Source organism: Anthonomus grandis, chromosome 13 (genome assembly GCF_022605725.1).
Source record: "Anthonomus grandis grandis chromosome 13, icAntGran1.3, whole genome shotgun sequence".
Classification (NCBI taxonomy): domain Eukaryota; kingdom Metazoa; phylum Arthropoda; class Insecta; order Coleoptera; family Curculionidae; genus Anthonomus; species Anthonomus grandis.
Genome location: NC_065558.1, coordinates 24,241,213 through 24,261,695, shown reverse-complemented (window position 1 = coordinate 24,261,695; position 20,483 = coordinate 24,241,213). Strand labels below are relative to the sequence as shown.

The following is a 20,483-nucleotide window of genomic DNA, read 5'->3' as shown; positions in this document are numbered from 1 at the left end:
AACAAATAAAAAATATATAATTACATATGTATATTTCATTCAAATAACATTAAGTATATAAATTATAAATGCATCCAACTTCTGGTGAAAAAATCCAGTATTAAGTGAAACTTCATTGAAATATTGCTCCGTTCCACAACAAAGAAGTTTATTGTCTACAGTTTGTGTCACAGTTCAGTTATTAGATTCCTGTTTACTTCTAATTTTTATTTCCTTCCTCATATGACTGCACCTACTCCATCAAACACATTTCATGATCTCTGGGGAATCCTAACATACTTTATGTAGTTTATTTATTTCTGGCTGTGTAGTCTAATCAACAGTAAAGACAGGCAGTTCTTCCTGGTTTCCCAATTTCATCAATATGGTAGAATCTCAATGATTTCTTGATGGATGTCCTTAAGTACATGGTCTGAGCCCCATCAAACACATTTCATGAACTCTGCGGAATCCTAACATACTTCAATTAGCTTATTTATTCCTGGTTGTGTGGTATACTAATCAGTAGTTAAAACATGCAATTCCTCCTAGTTTACAACTAATGGGTCCCACAGCCGTTGAATTGTTGACCAGGATGAAAACAAATCATAGGATGTAATCATTCTATGTACACAAAAGGCCACACAGGCAAGATATATATAAACTTGAATAAAGTTATGAAATTTTTATCAGTTTTATTTAGCAAAGTCATTCTGTTTTTCATACATATTTCCACACTATAAGCTGAATCTATATATTTATAAAAACAAAAACTGATAAAATACATATAGTTATGCATGTGTATGTGTATGAAGCCAAAATCGAGAACGTAGCATATGTTGGTTGTCATGTTGGTTGTCAGCTACCCATTTTTATAGTCCACGCCCGCTGTTATTTAATCGATGTAAGGTCCGTATCTCCTAAAATCCCCAAGAAAATAATTTTTTGTCCAGATATTAACTATGAATACCTAAATCGACTTATGGTGGTCTTAAACATCTACCAACTAAGGTTTCATTGTGAAATTAATTAAAAAGTCAAATTTTAAAGAAATGAAAAGGCTCTAACTCCCAAAATTCCCAAAGGATTTGGATAAAACTTTTTTCTATAATAGATAATAAATATCTAAACCGAGTTTAGATAGTTGCAAATCTCTACAAGCTTTTTGGTAAAAAATTATTGAACTGTAAGATGTACAAAAATATAAACGGCTATGACTGTTAATACTCCCAAAGGATTCCAATGAAACTTTTTTATGTACTTAACAATAAATATTTAAATGGATTTTTCTTAAATCGACAAACGGTGTCGACTTTTTTGCTATTGATCCGATTGGTATAAAATTTGGTATTTCGAGCTTATTTAGGATGAAATGAAAAAATTTTGACCAATATTTGACATTTAAGGGCCAAGTCACGTGACATCGTAACTCTTTTGCTATTGCTTTGATTGGGTTAAAATTTGGTATTTGGAGTTTATTTAGGATGCAATTAATATACGTTGACTGATATTTGACATATAACACATTATATAGACATACAACGCGACTATATAACACATTATGGTTCTTTGAAGCATGATACCCCAACAACTGGTCCTTTCTTTCCTTGGCATATAAACGTTGGACCCCCGACTGACCAGACTTAAGTACACCGGATAATTTGTGTTTTTTTTAAGAATTCCTTTATGACTCTTCACAGACAAGACCTTAAGGTTCTAAACTGGTCCCCACGGACCAAAAGTATAGGAGCGAAGCGACTATACTTGTTATATAGGAGCGTCAGCGACTATATTATGCACGCGAGCCCGGGTCCGAAAAAGCGTGTTTTTTGGGAAATAAAAATTCATATCTTTGGCTGTATGGCTAGCGAAACGATGAAATTTGGCATGTGGCCTCTCAATACATTGAGAATGATGGATCCGTAAACAATTTTTTTTTTCGGTACCCACAAAGAGAGCGGTACCGAGTTGAAGTCAAAAATTCGTAAAAAAATGGGTACAAATCGAGTTGCTCACGAGATCTCAAGTTTAAAGCTTTTAATCGAGCTGAAATTTTTAGGATGTAAGGGTTCTTGGGTGATTCTTATCTGTATACTTTTTGGGCCTGATCCGTATACAGGGTGATTTACTATAAGCGATCAAAGTTGAGTAAAAAAAAAATTCAAAATGGTCCAGAGGCTAAAAGATAATTTTTATAAAAAAAGTTTTTCGGCGAAAAGACTTAGTTTTATGAGAGAAATAACATATTTAGAGCTTTTTTTTCAAAAAAATTTTTTTAACGAGTTCTGGCATTTTTAGTTTTTTTGAATTTGGCGCCAAACGGAACTTACTTCCGAAAAAAAAAAAATTTCAAAAAATAGGTTCATCTTTTATCTTTCAAATGCCATATAACCGAAATTTTTGTGAACCATACAGGGCGAGCAATAAAAAAATTTTCCCATGAAGGTCCAAAAAATTGACAAAAAAAAATCACATTTTATTTAATAACTTTTTAAGGATGGCACTTGGAAATTTCAAATTTTCAACATTTATAATACTTTTTAAGGGCTTTTTTCTGATGTAATCTACAGTCATCTACGTAGGGTAGTTTTTGCTCTACACGTTTTTTTAACTTTGACGCTTAATACTGGCATAACTATGTAACGTACGAAGACCATTTTTGCCTTCAGACACGCGGAATTTATCTGGCTATAATCCACTAAATACCGTTTTGTTTCAAATATCACCATTTTTTAAGAAAATGCAATTTTCCATAAAAAGTCCAAAAAATCGGTCAGCTGAATATTGGTACCCCCCCGGTACGGGCTTTCAAGGTACAATAATTCGGGTGGTCTAGCACCCAACAAGCACGTCACCCAGGCAATGAAACCTGCGCTGTTCGCCCGTGTCCGCTTAAAATAAGACCCTTTTTATAATCAAAATTTAATTACTAAAACCATCTGGAATCGGTCCAGAATTGATGTTAAACTGTTCCTAAGGCTTTATACTATTTTTCCATGTACAAATCATAAGGGAAAAACCTTTTTTTATACCCTAAAACATCGTCTGAAAATGGTCGATTTTGACGTCTACGGGCGATTTTAATGCCGACCTTTACCGCAGTTTTGATGACATCAGTGACATGACGTCAACGTGAATGAATCGGCTCGGTCTTGCTTCTTATTTTCATTGATTAAATACTTAAATTAGCTCAGAATTTCCCGAAATCGGTATGGAATAATTCTAGAGATTCTGGAGAATCCGATTATGTGCACATCTTTTACCAAGTCGCCTTCCTTTAGCTGTGATCATTCGACAAAGTTGTAAAGTTTTAGAATTTACCGTGTTTTCATGCGACGGAAGGACTCATACATGGCATTTTGGGTGCGGGAGTGTTGGTTTAATGTGGACTATTTATTTATTTTAACACAAAATCTAACTGTGGACAGTGGATCATTGTTATTATTTGAATTGTGAAGAAAACGCAAGCGTTAAAGGTAGGCCTTAATGTAATATGAGGAGCTTCAATGACAACCTAACCTCTACATGTATTATGTAAATAAATAACAAGACCAAAAAGGAGAAAATATTGAACTTATTAGTTAGAATAAGGCCCATAATGTGAAAGATTGGCAAATTTCCGCTTAACTAAACGCTGTAAATGTTATATTACACCTTGCATATAAGCATATAATCAGTTTTCACACAAGAGGTGTGTAACCTCAAAAGAGTAAGGAAATTCAACTACAGTTATGTGTCCCTAGGCAAATATGAATAACAAATAGATATCTGTATGGTCTAACAATTAGTGTCCATGCAAGGGTATCTTAATGGTTTTGCTCATGACTGGCAGCAGGCCACTTGGTTTGAATGCTCAGGTCAGCGAGATGGCAGGCTTTAAATATCTAAGAGGATAACCGAAGTAGTTGATAGCATCCAGTTGTGGCACTATCGAAGGGGAGGAATGCAGATTCTGGCAGCAAGATGTTTCAAGTATTGAGTTGATGATAAGGTGGAAGATGGTGGTGAAAAGAAGTAGAAAAAGCCAGTCCAAAACTGGAGAGACTTTTTTTTATCTTATTGTTGTTGTTCTATATTCTATATTATTTAGATACCAAAGATAGTTTCCTTACAGAGAAGTATTTATATATCATATAGTTTAGTACATATTAAACATCATATTAGTGATTACTCCACACACAAAATTGTACAATTTTCATTTTACGAGAAATAGAGAACATATATATACAAATTTTTTATAGGATACACAAGGTTAAGTGTTGGGTTTCCTTCTTTGCTCCCAAACTCTATAATGTTCTCCCTGCTACCATTAAACTGTTACCTACCAAGTTTTTTACTGCAATATAAATTTACTATAAAAAAATATCTATTGAAAAAATGTTTTTTCTCAATACAAGAATTTCTAAATGATGATTTCTCATATATGTAATTATAATCTAAAACTTTTAGGCTTTAAATCCTTTGATTAATAATATTATTAAGAAGTGTAAAGATTTTCTCTGCGACATATGTGACCACCTTTGTGTATATGGCCTTAACAAATTATGTTTATGTTTAAATTAGGTGTAAGAACAGATATTGTTGTTAAATCTCTTTTTTCTATCACACAAAGTGATGTGTAAGTGTAACATAAGTTTATGAAATAAAGATGATTTTACTTAATTATTTAACTGTGTTCACCATTTATTTTTCCTACCTAAAAGATTGAAATAATATAGCGGGTTGGGTTGGGTTAGAAGGGCAGAAACACCTATAAACTTACTGGGTTTTCATGTAAACATTACAGCTATGTGGTGTTCTGAGTCTGATCATGATGAGTGAACTCATCAAAACACATAAACTTGGAATATTTAAGAGAATTGGGTAAGTATTCATGTTCTTTTTCTACTGAAAAGTAAAATTGTAAAATAGCTAATCTAACAAAAATATTATAAATGATTTAACATATTTATTTGACCGAGAGCATTATGAGAAATTAAAAGATAATTGTAAGTGTGCTTCAAGGGTTAGTCCTTGGATTTTTTGTTTTCCCTTTCAGCTAGCATACCAACTTGACAACCAGATATGTTTGCTGTTCTGTAAGACATTGTAACTTATTAATGACCTAAGTACATATCTTAAAAGACTTTCTAAATAAATTAAAAACATTAATTTAACAGATATTATTGAGACAGTTTTTTAAGAGCTACTGTTTATAAGTGGCGATCAGTTTAAATTTGTACACATAATCCAAAATATTTCATAGACAGTATTTATACCTGAATATTCTTACACACTTAACTTAAGAACTGCCTTATTCTGTTGCTTAATTATAATACATCTTATATAATACATCTTTTATAATTAAGCAAAAGAATAAGGCAGTTCTTAAGTTAAGTGTGTAAGAATATTCAGGTATAAATACTGTCTATGAAATATTTTGGATTAAGTGTACAAATTTAAACTGATCGCCACTTATAAACAGTAGCTCTTAGAAATCTGTCTCAATAATATCTGCTTTAAATGAGAGTAAAGATTGTTTGCCTAAAAAGTGTAAATTTTAATTGTATGTTTTAAAATGTAAACTATTTATTATAGTCATTTTGATGAAAATTAAAGATGTGTATAAAATGAATAATAACTGTAGGCAATGATTGCAAAGTAATATAGAGCAAATTTGGTTTATGCCTTAAGGAATGGAATCTTGAATAAAACTCAACCTTTATTATAGATCATTTTTATCTTTAATTATTAAAAGTAAATAACTGTATGACAAAAGTTGATAAAACAATAATGAGGTTATGGAATATAAACATAAAATAAGTTTTATTTTCTACCCAACAATAGGGTATGTCCAGTTGAAAGATTCTCGTGCCTTTTTGACTATTCAAGATCTGAAACAAATAAAGTATATATAATTACATATGCATATTACATTGAGACAACATAAAGTATATAAATTATAAATGCATCCAAGTTCTGGTGAAAAAATCCAGTAATAAGTGAGACTTTATTGAAATATTGCTCTGTTTTACTCACAACAAAAAAGTTGATTGTCTACAGTTTGTCTCACAGTTCAGTTGTTAGATTCCTGTTTACTTCTAATTTTTATTTCTTTCCTTCTATGACTGTACCTACCCCATCAAACAGATTTCATGATCTCTGGGGAATCCTAAAATACTTTATGTAGCTTATTTTTTTCTGGCTGTGTAGTCTAACCAAATGTAGTAAAGACAGGCAGTTCTTCCTGGTTTTTCAATTTCATCAATATGGTAGAATGTCAATGATCTCTTGATGGATGTCCTTAAGTACATGGTCTGAGCCCCATCAAACACATTTCATGATCTCTGTGGAATCCTAACATGCTTCATTTAGTTTATTTATTCCTGGTTGGGTAGTAAACTAATCAGCAGTTAAAACATGCAATTCTGCCTGGTTTACAACTAATGGGTCCCATAGCTGTTGAATTGTTGACCAGGATGAAAACAAATCATACTTTGTAATCATTCTAGATACACAAAAGGCCACACAAGCAAAATATATATAAACTTGAATGAAGTTATGCGATTTTTATCAGTCTTATTTTATAAGTCATTCTTTTTTTCATACATATTTCCACACTATAAGATAAATATATATATTTATATAAAACTGATAAAATACATATAGGTATGCATGCTAGCGTCCGATCGAGTTTCAGCGACCAAAATCGAGAACGCGGCATATGTCGGTTGCCAGTGATTAAATTATAGTCCGTGCTCCATGTTATTTAATCGATGGATACGTTAGCGCTTGACCCTAAGCGCTAATCTGCTGCGTGACTTTAGAGTATCGATGCGGAAATTCGGCTGATCGCATTGATTTGTGGCATTTAATATTAGCCTGTATAGTCCTAAATCCATTTTCCCTAAAACGATTTAAAAACTTTTACTTTAAGTTCTTTATTTAAAAAATTATAGATTTGGATAGATTATAGAAAAAAATAAAATAAAGTTTTTTTTCTTGGCTTTTTTATCATTTATGATTAATTTTTATATAATATTTAAAAATTGATAAAAATATTCTTTTCAAATAAATAAATCCTTCATTTAAATATTATATTTAATTACTTATTTCGCTGTTATTTAATTTAAATAATTATGGATCCAAAAACTTAATCATCAAATCTTATGATCATCACAATAAAATAATTCAAACTGGATAAACTTCCAAAACAAAAATATCGTCAGTGGCGACGATGGTTAAATGTCGCCGTTGCGAATCATCGCATTACATCGGGAAGCGCCTTAAAACTTCACGTACAAAGTTAGCTGTGATTTATAATAAACAAAAACAAAAGAGCATCGGTTGGCAACCGGTGTATCCAGGTTAAATAAACCTCCATTTTATATTCCGTTTTTGCATCAAAGAGTAAAATTTCCGCGGAAATTTCTTTTATGCTAATTTTGAGGAATATTCGTGTGTTATAAAGTGTTATAAACAGTTTTTAGTTATTAATTTATTTGAGTGTTAATTATCAATTTATTATAGTTTTTAGGTTAGCAATAATAATTATTAGGCTTATTAGATCTGCAACAGTGATAAACCAAGCAAGGAAGCAAACATTTTGGACAAATTTGAATCATTGAATTCTATTGTATTATTTGGTTTTTCATAGTTCCATTTTACAAAATCAAAGGTAAGTTTTTATGTTAATTTAAGCATATTATGAATACAGTAATCTTAAAATCTATTTATATTGTAAATCTGGACATGAGTTATAAAATTGCCTTTGGAATTTCTTAATATTTCTTTTGTGCTAATTTTGAGCAATATTAACAATTTTTAGCTATAAGTTAATTTTCTATTGTTTCTAGGATCTCAAGCAATAATTATTGGACTCATATATTGACAAAACAAGCAAGCAAGCAAGCAGTTTTTGGAAAAATTTGACTCATTGCACCATATAGTACATATTTGTCTTCCATAGTTCTATTTTACAAAATCAAAGGTAAGTTTTATTTAAATTTATGTATTATTAATATTATATTTCTCAGTTTTAAAATTTATTCATCGTATGAATATGTGATTACACATGAAAAAGATGTGTATGTTTTAGATATGATTTCTACTTAGGGTGTCTTAAGAGATCTAAAGTAAAAGCATTTTATAAAGTGTATACCACTCAGATGTGTAAATTTATTTTTAAATACATAAAGAGGAAAGAAAATAACTGTTATTGTATGAAACAAGTCAAGAAGAATATATACATATATAAATATCCGTTTAGTTAAATGGTATTTTTTAAAGTAACCATATAATTCTTCATAAAAACTTTCTAGAATGTTTTTTCTAAAGCAAAAATTAACTATCTGCTTACATTTAATTAAAATAATTTTTTAACTAATGCATTTTATTCTCATATTATTTATTTTGAGTCTATTCCAATTAGATTTTTTGGAGTTTTTATATTTTTGTGTTTTTTCCAAGTATTTTTTATGACAATGATGCCAATTTATGTCTACTATGATCTTAATGGGATTTAATTTTCTAGTTATTCCTATGAAAATATTGACATCTTTAAAAAGTGCCTTTATTAATCATGTGCCTAAATATTAATAATTTATTTTTTTTTATTTTTAAATAAATATATATTACAACTATTTAAATTTTTAAAATAAAAACAGCCCTAATGATATTTTTATTTATTTTATTGTTAAAAAAATATTGTTATTAGGCAATATTAAGTAGTAAATTATAATATCATGAAGATGAACACAAGAAATTAAAAACTTGGCACCTTAATAACTAAAATCATTTATAACTAAAAAAAAATTAAGTTATGAGATTATTATTGATGTTTTATTTATTCTTACAAGGTGAAAATTAATTGAACTTTAAGTAGCCTACAAATAAATTCCATCTCTTGGCATTATATATTGGTTAAATTGTGTGGGCACTAATCCCTTTTTCAGCCTAAAAATAAAATGTATGACTGAAAAGTACAATTTCTATTGAAAAGAGTGTATATTGAGAGTATATTGGCTTCACTTTAGTATTATCTACATCTAGATACAGACAGATATTTAAGAAAATTTACAGATACATGCAGATTTTAGATTTTAGATATTTAATAATTCTTGACAAAAAAATATTTACAATGTTTTTGCTTATACAATGTTACTGCTAATTAACATTGTTTTTTATTTATTTAGAGCCTAATTTTAGCCAATGTATAAATAAGAGTACTGCTTTTATTTTAATATAACATTTAAACTTCTATCCACAAATATTGTAATTCCTATATTATAAGTCATACTACAACAATTCTAAATAAGCTATAAAATCTAAAATAAGAACATTTTGAAATTCTTATAGAACATATGCATACAACCATTTTTGATAAAAGTGATATAGTTTGTTCTGTATTATGTATTGACAACTTTTCAATGAATATTTTGTTAAATTTTCTGGATAAATTGTCAATTACCAAAATATAACTAAGGTGTTTTAAGTGTCAGGGGTTCTTTCACAAGAAAACACATAGAATATAGTGAAGAATAGGAAGCTACAAATTGTTCCAGCAATTTTAAGAAATTTTAAAACTGTGTTGAAGCAAACAAAAATGTTGCAACTAAATATGATATCACATCATGCAGCCAATAACACTAATTGTCCCACATGCCAATATCATTTAAAACATTTAAGAAATAAAATCGATTATGGACCTTAATGGTACAAACAGATCAAGAACTAATAGTAAATGAACTTGACAATCTGACTGAAGGTAGAGTGGGACGGCTAGTTGAGTTGGAGCCATTGCATGAATTAGTAAATAAATCACCTAGGTTAATAAATGTTGTTCAGTTAAATATAAGAAGTGCCAAGGAAAATTTTGATAAGTTGTTATCATGTTTCAATGGGGCAAGCTAACATACTGTGATATATTCATATTGCCTGAATCCTTTAAGTTAAAGTCTTGGGATCTGTACAAAATTGCAGGGTATGACACCTACTATAATCAGGGAGTCTTTAATGGATATGATAGGATTCTGATCAGATCCACATTAAATCCAGAACTTACTCATAATAAATTGAAAAATCAAAGGTAATGTTAATTAGAATCATATTTGAGTTTTGTGAATACTCTTTTGGTATATCTGCAATTTAAAAATCACCTAAGGTAAATGATTAGTTTTTTGTTGAGGATTTATCTGAATATTTGCAGGCCAAGCAATATGATTGAAATTCTTACAGGAGATATTAATATAAATCTTAAAGCAGTAAATTAACCAACTGTGCATGAATACCTTTGCTTTTTAGCAAGGTTTGGCTATACATTCTATTTTAATAATGCCACACGATATGATACAGGAACATGCATTAACCATCTTTTTATTAAAAGTAGAATACAACAGCTCTTTTTTGAGTCATTTATTTTAGACACCTATATTACTGACCATTACCCAATCATGATTTACGTAACTAAACGCAATCTTTGCAAAAACTCAGAACAAAAAGAACCAGCAACAAAAATCCAATATAAAATTGATTATGATATTTTAAAACAGAAACTTTCCTCTGATGACAGCTGGGCTCAAGTCTTTCAATCTAATGATCCTAAACAGGCAACAGAGGCTTTTGTATCCCATTTACTGAATTCCATAGAACATTCTAAGGTGGTGGTCAAAAATGAAAAAAAAAACAACAAAAAAGCCCAGCCATGGATTACAAATGGAGTAATTACCTCAATAAAGCACAGAGATAATCTAAAGAAGAGATTATTGAAAAATCCAATCCTATAAACTACATTAAGACCTCTACAAATTGTCTAAAACTACATTCTAAAAGTAATAAATAAAAAAAGTAAATTTTATACAACCAATCTGTTATATAATGAACAAATTTTCAATGTTCAAAAATAATTTATTTTATCAACTTGTATATTTATTCATAAAAAAGAGAAAAAAGAAATAGATCATCTTTATCAAACACTGCAAAATGTAAATAGATACTTATTATTACCAGTTAGTCATAAAATATTAAATTTAAAATCTTTCATTTATTTGGCTCCAAAGTTGTACCTGTAACAGTTAGATATTGTACCTGTAACAGTTAGAAGCTTAAACCAAATTAAAAATTTTAGTAAAAAATGTGGGATGTTTTTATTTGAAAATGTGATATGTATCTGTGTAGGTACATATAATACAATATAAGTTCTGTTTTTGTAATTATTGATTGCTTAGTTTCTGTCTAGGTAACCATGTACGTTATTTATTTTTACAATATTAGAGCATATATGTGTTGCCCATACAGACATTGAGTAGTCTAGGTGCAAAATTAAAACTATGATGTTACAAATATATTATTTTTTAGTTGCAAAGAAATATATGTATATATAAACAGTAATATATTTATTTGTATTGTATTGTAAAGGAAGTTGATTTTTCAGATGCCAAAAATGAGTAAAAAGTCTGCTAAGACAAAGAGCCTCCAGAAAAAAGAAAAATATTTATCCAAGAAACTGGCAAAAGAAGAGAGTGGCACCAATGACAAAAATTTAGAAACCTTAGGTAAGGAAGTACATTTGCAACAAAAGTTGCCCAAAGATAAGATTCCAGAGGATAGTACAATAAAGGTAAATTTTAATAAAACTGTAATTGAGTCTAATAAGCGAAAATCATTAACGGTTATTGATGACAATGATGCATTGTCATCAAAAACTGTAACTCTGAAAAAACAAAAAGTTATTGATTCTTTTAAAAAGCTATCCCATACAGATGAAATTGCGAATAATGAAAAGGAGGCGGAACATACTAGAACCAATTGCCCAACAAAGTTTGAACTAGCTTTAAGAGAAGGCCCCACCATTGTATGCAGTTGTTGTTTGCGATTATGGTTTCCCACTTCATGTAAAAAAATAGATCTACAAGTGCTAAAAAACAAATTTGGAAACCAATTCACTACACAAATTTGCAATGATGATGGGGTTTTCTTCTGCAAGTCTTGCTCATCAAATATTTATAAAGGACAATTGCCAAAGTTCTGGTCCGGCAATCACAATATTGTTCACCCTATACCAGTTGAGCTAAAAGATCTGACTATCCTTGAAGAAAGGATGGTGTCGGCCAGGTTACCTTTCATGCAAATCCGGCAGGTAGGATATGCACGACAGTGTTACATAACTGGCCAAATAGTCAATGTCCCTATAAATATAGATACTTCGACCAAATTATTGCCTAGAAATGTAGAGGAGACACAAACTATTCAGGTTAAGCTCAAGAGAAAAATGAACTATAAAAATGATTATCTCCTGGAAACCATACGGCCCGCAGTTGTTTTAAAAGCAGCAAGATTTTTGTGTCAACAACCTCTTTACATACAAGAAGGTATAAAGCAATCAGATGATTGGGAAAAAAATATTAATGACTATATACGATCTCAAGTAGAATCCTATACACAGATCTTAAATGAAGGCTCAAAAGTGGTGGACGTGAATTCTAAAACAGTGTGTAGTGAAAACTTTGAAGAATTGTTCGATAATGCGTTTTTCGAAACAATGGAAGTGCCCCTAGAATCTAAGAATGACGATAAAAATATTCAAGCAGAATCTTCAATTGAACAAAATAACATATACAATTTAGATGAATTCTTAGATGAAGAAGAAGAGCCCTTAAATCCTGGAGGCCAAGAAACTTTGCTTGACAAATGTAACTTAGAAAATATCTGTTTTGCCCCAGGAGAAGGTAAAACGCCAATACATTTGATGCTGGACCAGTTTAGCGATGAACTCTCATTTCCTACACTTTTCTGTGGACATGCTAAGCAATTTCTTACAAAATTTTCCTATTCTGACCAGACGAAAATACTACTCCAGCACAAAGACAGGCGATTTGCAAGGACAGACTATCTGTTGTATACCTTTAAAAAACGTCAACTAATCCAATTATCCAGTGCAATTGCAACATGTCTCAGAAAAAAGAGGAATGAGGATGGAAAATATACAGCTGGACAAGTAAGGCAAGCAAATTTTCTAGACCAGCTGATTCGAAGTGACATGGGATTCCATTTTCTTAGTAGAATTGCAGGTTCACCTGCTTATTGGAAACACGAAAAGACAAAATTACTGTGCATGATTCGTCAATTTGGAATCCCTACACTGTTCTTTACAGTTTCAGCAGCCGAAACAGCATGGCCCGAATTAATCAAGGTATTAGCACAAGTTGTTGATCAAAAAGATGTTACTTTAGAGGAGGCCGCGAGTATGCCCTACTTAGAAAAAACTCGCTTAATTAGAACAGATCCGATAACTTGTGCCAGATACTTTGATTATCGGTTCAAACTGCTGTTCAAGCATATGAAGAGTCAAAATGGACCCTTTAAACAAAATCCCATAGAGCATCATTATTACCGCATAGAATTTCAACATCGTGGGTCTCCTCATGTACATGGGTTATTGTGGTTATCCAATGCTCCAAAATTCCAAGAAACACCAGAAAGTTTCAAAGAGTGTGCCGAATTCGCGAACCGGTATATTACCTGTAATAGTGATTTAGAAAGTGTCCGTGATATAATTCAGTTTAATACGCATCATCATTCTAAATCGTGTCAAAAAGAAGTGCGGGGACACAAAGTTTGCAGGTATGGTATCCCATTCCTGCCAATGGATAAATCGGTAATTCTAACGCCAATAAAAATTGACAAAACCAAGGAAGCGGATTTACGTAAGGCCATGTCTGAAAAGTTTTTGATGATAATGCGTAGGCTTAAAGATAAACCAGATTTGTCATTCGAAAACTTTTTGGCTGACCTTGGTATGTCTAAGGATGAGTATCTTAATGTTATACAGCACAACATATTTAAAACCACTTTATTTTTAGAAAGGCAGCCAAAAGATGGATTCATTAATAATTTCAATGCTGAGATGTTCTCCATGATGAAGAGTAATATGGACATTCAATTAGTTTTTGAGCCATATGGTTGTTGCACCTACATAGTCAACTATATCAATAAGTCTCAAAGAGGTGTTTCTGATATTTTAATGAAGACTATGGAAGAAATTAAAAAAGGTAATTTAGATGTTAAGGGCAAACTTAAATCTCTTGCAGCAGCTTTCTTAAATGCGAGCGAAGTTAGTGCCCAAGAAGCCGCCTACAGCGTGTTACAACTACCGATGCATGACACCTGTACCTCCTATGTATACATCCATACAAATCCAATCAAGGAAAGGACAAAAATGTTGAAACCATTAGCACAACTTAAAGAAATGGACAATGACGATCCCAATATTTATTGTGATGGTCTTATAGAACATTATGAACAGCGGCCTGATGAAATGGAAAACATATGTTTAGCAGAGTTTGCGGCCTATTATGATTTCTTTAAGAAACAGGCAGAAACAAAGGCTAATGGTTTACCCTTAAAAGATGGAAGTGGCGTTTTAGTTAAAAGGGGTCATGCTAAAATTTTAGCCTATCGTAGTTATGGACTTCAGCAAGACCCTCTTAACTATTATAGGGAACAAATAATGTTATACATCCCATGGAGAAATGAAGTGGATGAAGTTGAAAATGATAACATTGATCAACAGACCATATACAAAGATCGATACCAAGAAATTGTTACAAATCGACAAAAGTTCAATGTCTTAGATGAACAGGTAATCGACGAAGCACTGAAACTTGCCGAAGACCGATCAAATCAATTAGACGATGGTGGATTTGGTGGAGAAATCGATGATGAGTTTATGCCTTATGGACTAGACAACCCCATTTATGATCCATTCAATCACATCATCGATAAGAAAGACGACGAAGCGCCAGTAAAACATATCGCTTTCCCAACGCCTCATCAGATAAGCGATTCAGAGTATGAAGCTCTCATAAGCAAACTGAATCACAAGCAGTATCAGTTCCTTAATGTCGTGCAAGACAGTCTAATTGAAGGGGAAGCTTTCTACTGCACACTTAGTGGTCCAGCAGGTACAGGCAAAAGTCACCTGATTACAGCAATAACTCAGTCGTTATTACGCCATTTTAATTCAATACCAGGTAATAATCCCAAAAGTTTAAAAGTGTTACTTTGTGCGCCTACAGGTAAAGCGGCATTTAATATCGGAGGTATAACCTTACATGCGGCATTATCGTTACCCGTCAGTCAGTATGGTGAAGAACTAATTCCGTTACACCATGACACCGTTAATACTATTTATTGTAATTTGTATGACTTAAAATTAATTATCATAGATGAATATTCCATGGTTGGCGCCAGATTGTTTGACCATATTAACAGTAGATTGCAGCAAATCTTTAAGTCTGACGCCATCTTTGGAAATATTTCAATAATTTTATGCGGCGATAATCGTCAATTGCCCCCAGTAAGGGATATGTATATTTTTTGCCCAGTAAAAACAAATCCGTATAAAGAATTATGCGGAACGTATCTGTGGGATCATTTTAAATATTTTGAACTTTCAGAAATAATGAGACAGAGTGAAGATAAGTCTTTTGCAGTTGCCCTAAACAATATGGCGTTTGGTAAAATGACCGACGAAGATGTGCAATTGATCAAGTCCAGGGAAGTCGACAGTATTGACCAAATTCCCGAAGACACCATGCATTTATTTGCCACGAATAGAGAAGTAGATGCATTCAATGAAATGAAACTTTCTACATTTCAGACCGAGCGAGCAATAAGTCAAGCCAGAGACGTAATCAAAGGAAGTTGCTCAGAACGATTAAAACATTTATTTTTAGAACATGCTAAAAGTTTAAAAAAATCAGAGAGTTTTGGCCTAATGTTAAGTTTAATATTGCAGGTAGACGCTAAATACATGATTTCAATGAATATAGATACCAGTGATGGGATAGTAAATGGTGCAACAGGTATCCTACGGCAAATAGACTATGACCAAAATAAAGTTCCATACAGAGTGTGGATGGAGTTCTTTGATTCCAAGTCAGGCAAGGAATGCCGAAAGAGAAACGAGTCCCTTAGGAAGTCTATGTATTTATCACCCACTTGGACACCCATAGAAAGAGCTGCCAGAGCTGTTAAAGTTCAAAAAGGCAGCAATGTTCACGTTGAGCGTCTTCAGTTTCCTCTTTTAATCAGTGAAGGAATTACAATCCACAAAAGTCAAGGTGCCACCTATGAACAAGTAGCTGTTCACATTGGTAAGGGAATGACGAGAACCAGTACCTATGTTGCTTGTAGTCGGGCCACAAAGCTTAGTGGCCTCTATATCATTGGTAAGTTTAAGGCCCCTAAACCGGCAACCGAAAAGGATGCTGCTTATAAAGAACTGGTAAATATGCAAGAAAACAAGCTTTTAACATCCAACTATAACACTCAGTACCTTAATGATTCTAATGTCAAATACATTATTGCTTACCAAAATGTGCAAAGTCTTCCAAAAAATCTCAATTTTATAAAAAATAATCCCATTTTTAAAGATGCACATTTCCTAATTTTTGTTGAAACCTGGTTATATAAAAACAAAAAAAATATAAAATTAAATGATTTTGAAGTGTTTGCCAACTTGAGTAACGATCGACCTGTAAGTAAACCCTTTGGCATAATTTGTTTCAAGAAAAAAAATATATCAGCAAAAATAAAGTCAGTGAAAAAATACACCAAAGATTTCTCTGGTATAGTTTTTCAAGCAATCACATTTTACTTGAATGAAATTTATGTCATAGCAGTTTATATTCCCCCAAAATTGAGCATTGTACAAGCTAAACTATGTTTTGAAGACATTATTGATCAACAAAGTGATATACTAATCATTGGTGATTTTAATCAAGATATTATTAATCAAAATGAAAATGGTTTAAAAAATTATTTAATATCTAAAAGTTTAAGTTGCAAATTGAGTATTGGCGAATCAACTACAAAATCAAAAACTCAAATTGATTGGCTTTTTAGTAATTTTAATAATTTAAGTTACAATTTTTATAATACTGTTTACAGTCACCATAAATCTCTAGTGGTTAGTATTTATGATAAAGGTTTTATTCCGAAGCAGCTAAATCAGAACGTTGATAACAATAAACCATTCACAAAAGGTTTTAATGAACTAAAATTTAATACCAAGCAAATCCAAACACAAAGTTCATTATTTGAGTCTACTTGCCAAAGCGTAGATAATGACATGGTAATAGATATTAGTTCAGATCATGAAAACAATCTTAACTTATTTAATAAGCCACCTGCTTTATTAAACAGCGATATGGTATCATGTTATGCAAATAGCACCATACAGTCATTTTTATGTTTACCCGAATTTCGCGTTTCTATTTCAAAGCGAAATACAGCGCTAAACAGTACTCTAAATGATATTATGCTCACGAAAGTTAATTCCACATTAAAAGTTCGACAATTGGTGTCTGGTCGAAATGGTGAAAATTTTGCTGTAAATCAACAAATGGACGCACAATCGTTTTGTCAATCTTTGATGGGAAAATTAGATGCAGATGATTTTGGCATTTTTATAAAAGCTAATGTTCATGAACTTTTAAATTGTCAAAACTGTAATATTAATATTAATGAAAATGAACAAGTAATATACACTCACTTTCTTTATTTTCCTGAAAACTGTGGCAATTTAATTGATTTTAATTCAATGTTAATGCTAAAAGACTCTGACAGATTATGCCCACACTGTAACAATAATTTAAAAACACGCTCAGTGGTTACTTGCCAGAAATATTTGGTAGTATGTCTTCAGAGAATTGGCCCTCAAGGGAATAAGATAAATGCTAAATTTTACAATTTTGCTTCTGAAAGTGTTATTTTAGATGATCAAATATTCCGAGTAAAAAGTGTTGTTAGGCATCATGGAAACACCATTGGATCTGGTCATTATACATCTATAGTTAATTATAACGATCAGTGGTGGAAGTGTGATGATAATCGCATAAGTAGAATATCTAGTTTTGATAACAGTTTAGAAGATGTATATTTAATACTATTAGAAAAATGTTAAATTTTGTTAAAATACTAGGACCAACCTATTAAACGTAAAGAAAATTACAAATGTTCGAAACAATATTAAAAAGAGTTTTGCATTACCAAAAATAAGCCATAAGTGATTAATTATTCGCTTTCACAATGAAAATCCCTTTTCTAATTTCTTATATATATTGCTAAATTGTTATTTTGGACAATCAAATAGTTAGACTTTAAACAGAACTACATAAAAAAGAACATATTTTTAAATGTGAATAACTTTATCTTTTAAATCCCAATGATAGCTGTTAAAAATAATACTAATATCGAAAAATGAGTTAAAAAATGTAAATAAAATTATTGGAATGTATAGACAATTAATTGCCATATTATTATTTCAAAATCTATGCCTGTTTCAAGGGTATATTAAAATAAAATAGCAGTTTGGTATTTGTTACAATGATTTATTGAAAACGAGAAATTTGTATCGATAATAAACTATGATTGTCTTATAGCTTTAGCTACAGCACCACTTGACATTAATAGCAACTTAAGTTAACAAAAAGGCTTAAACAAAAGTACTAAAACAGCTAAAAATGCTAAAGTACCAAAAGCCCAAAAACACTAAGCTGCTAAAAAATGTCCAAGTTATGTTGTGCTAAAACAATAATCCAATCAGGTACATTAAATACTAATTTATTTTTATACTGTTTTGGTTGAGCAATTACCAAAATAACTGCATAAAAATAATATAATAATAACTAAGAATTTATTTATTTATTAATGGTAACGTAAATAAACATAATTTAATTTCAGAATAGTTAACCAAAAGATAAAGTTTTTTAAGCCTAGTCAATTTTTGAGCCCGAAAAATAGGCCTATTTAGAAATTAATTACAAGTTGAGCATTGACCTGACTTACACTTACTTAATTTATTATTATTATCTTATAAATGAATAAAGTATCAGTTTGGCATTTTAAATCCTATTTAAATTTGTAAAAAGGTAATAATCATTACGTTTAAATAATATATGACCAACAAATAGTTTTCACATCATAATTGAAGTTATCATACTTTTCTTTCATAATGATAAACTATGATTGTCTTACAGTTTTAGCTACAGTACCACTTGACATTAATAGCAACTTTGGTAAATAAAAGGCTTAAACAAAAGTACTAAAACAGCTAAAAATGCTAAAGTACCAAAAAGCCCGAACACACTATAAGCTGCTAACAAATGTCCAAGTTATGTTGTGCTAAAATAATAATCCAATCAGGTACATTAAATACTAATTTTATTTTTGTCTGGTTGGTCAATGTCATTAAAGATTTTAATGTCTAATATAAATAGACAAGTATAATGTTCTTATAATTTTGTAATATGTTTAATTTGAAATGTTAAAGAAAACATAGTAAAATATATTTTTTAAAGGGCAAGAAAAAATTGTAGGCAAATATTTCTGTTTTACTGTTTTATCACATTTTAAGTAATTTTTATTAATCTTTTAAATGTGTTCAGTTAAATTAGTATTGGCATTTTCAATCCTATTTAAGTTTATAAAATGGTAATAAAATTTAGATTTAAATTGACATATGACCAACAAGTACTTTCAACATCATAATTAATTGAAGTGATCATAATTTGCTTTGATAATTATAAACTATGATTGTCTTATAGCTTTAGCTACAGTACCACTTGACATTAATAGCAACTTTAGTAAAAAAAAGGCTTAAACAAAAGTACTAAAACAGCTAAATATGCTAAAGTACCAAAAGCCCGAACACACTATAAGCTGCTAACAAATGTCCAAGTTATGTTGTGCTAAAATAATAATCCAATCAGGTGCATTAAATACTAATTTTAGTTTTTGTCTGGTTGGTCAATGTCATTAAAGATTTTAATGTCTAATATGAATAGACAAGTTTAATGATTTTATAATTTTGCAATATATTTAATCTGAAATGTTAAAGAAAACAACAAATTACATTATTTGAAGGGCAAGAAATTGTAGAAAAATATTTCTTTTTTTTTACTATTTTATTACGTCTTAACTCATTTTTATTATCTTATAAATGTATAAAGTATTAGTATAGGGATTTTCAATCTTATTTTAGTTTCTAAAATAGTAATAACATTTACGTTTAAATAATATATGACCAACAAATAGTTTTCACATCATAATTGAAGTTATCATACTTTTCTTTCATAATGATAAACTATGATTGTCTTACAGTTTTAGCTACAGTACCACTTGACATTAATAGCAACTTTGGTAAATAAAAGGCTTAAACAAAAGTACTAAAACAGCTAAAAATGCTAAAGTACAAAAAGCCCAAACACACTATAAGCTGCTAAGCAATGTTCAAGTTATGTTGCGCTAAAACAATAATCCAATCAGGTACATTAAATACTAATTTTATTTTTGGCCGGTTGGTCAATGTTATTAAGGATATTCATGCCTAATATATGAGCATAATTATCTTATAATTTTGCAGTCTGTTTAATTTAAAATGTTGTTATTCTTATATTATATTGTATTATCTAAGGGGCAAAAAAAATAGAACAAATACTAAAAAACAGATTTTAAAAAATATT

At 30.5% G+C, this 20,483-nt stretch overlaps 1 protein-coding gene across 1 annotated transcript; it reads left to right on the top strand.

Annotated features, from left to right (window-relative positions):
- Nucleotides 1-7,041: 7,041 nt before the first annotated feature.
- LOC126744193 (uncharacterized) lies at nucleotides 7,042-17,923 on the top strand. The gene is made up of 7 exons (XM_050451551.1): nucleotides 7,042-7,636; nucleotides 7,815-7,948; nucleotides 11,390-13,751; nucleotides 13,818-13,961; nucleotides 14,046-15,646; nucleotides 15,755-16,187; nucleotides 17,736-17,923. Exons 3-7 carry the CDS (start codon nucleotides 11,390-11,392, stop codon nucleotides 17,921-17,923), a joined length of 4,728 nt encoding a protein of 1,575 aa, XP_050307508.1. The 5' UTR covers nucleotides 7,042-7,636; nucleotides 7,815-7,948.
- The last annotated feature ends 2,560 nt before the right edge of the window (nucleotides 17,924-20,483 follow it).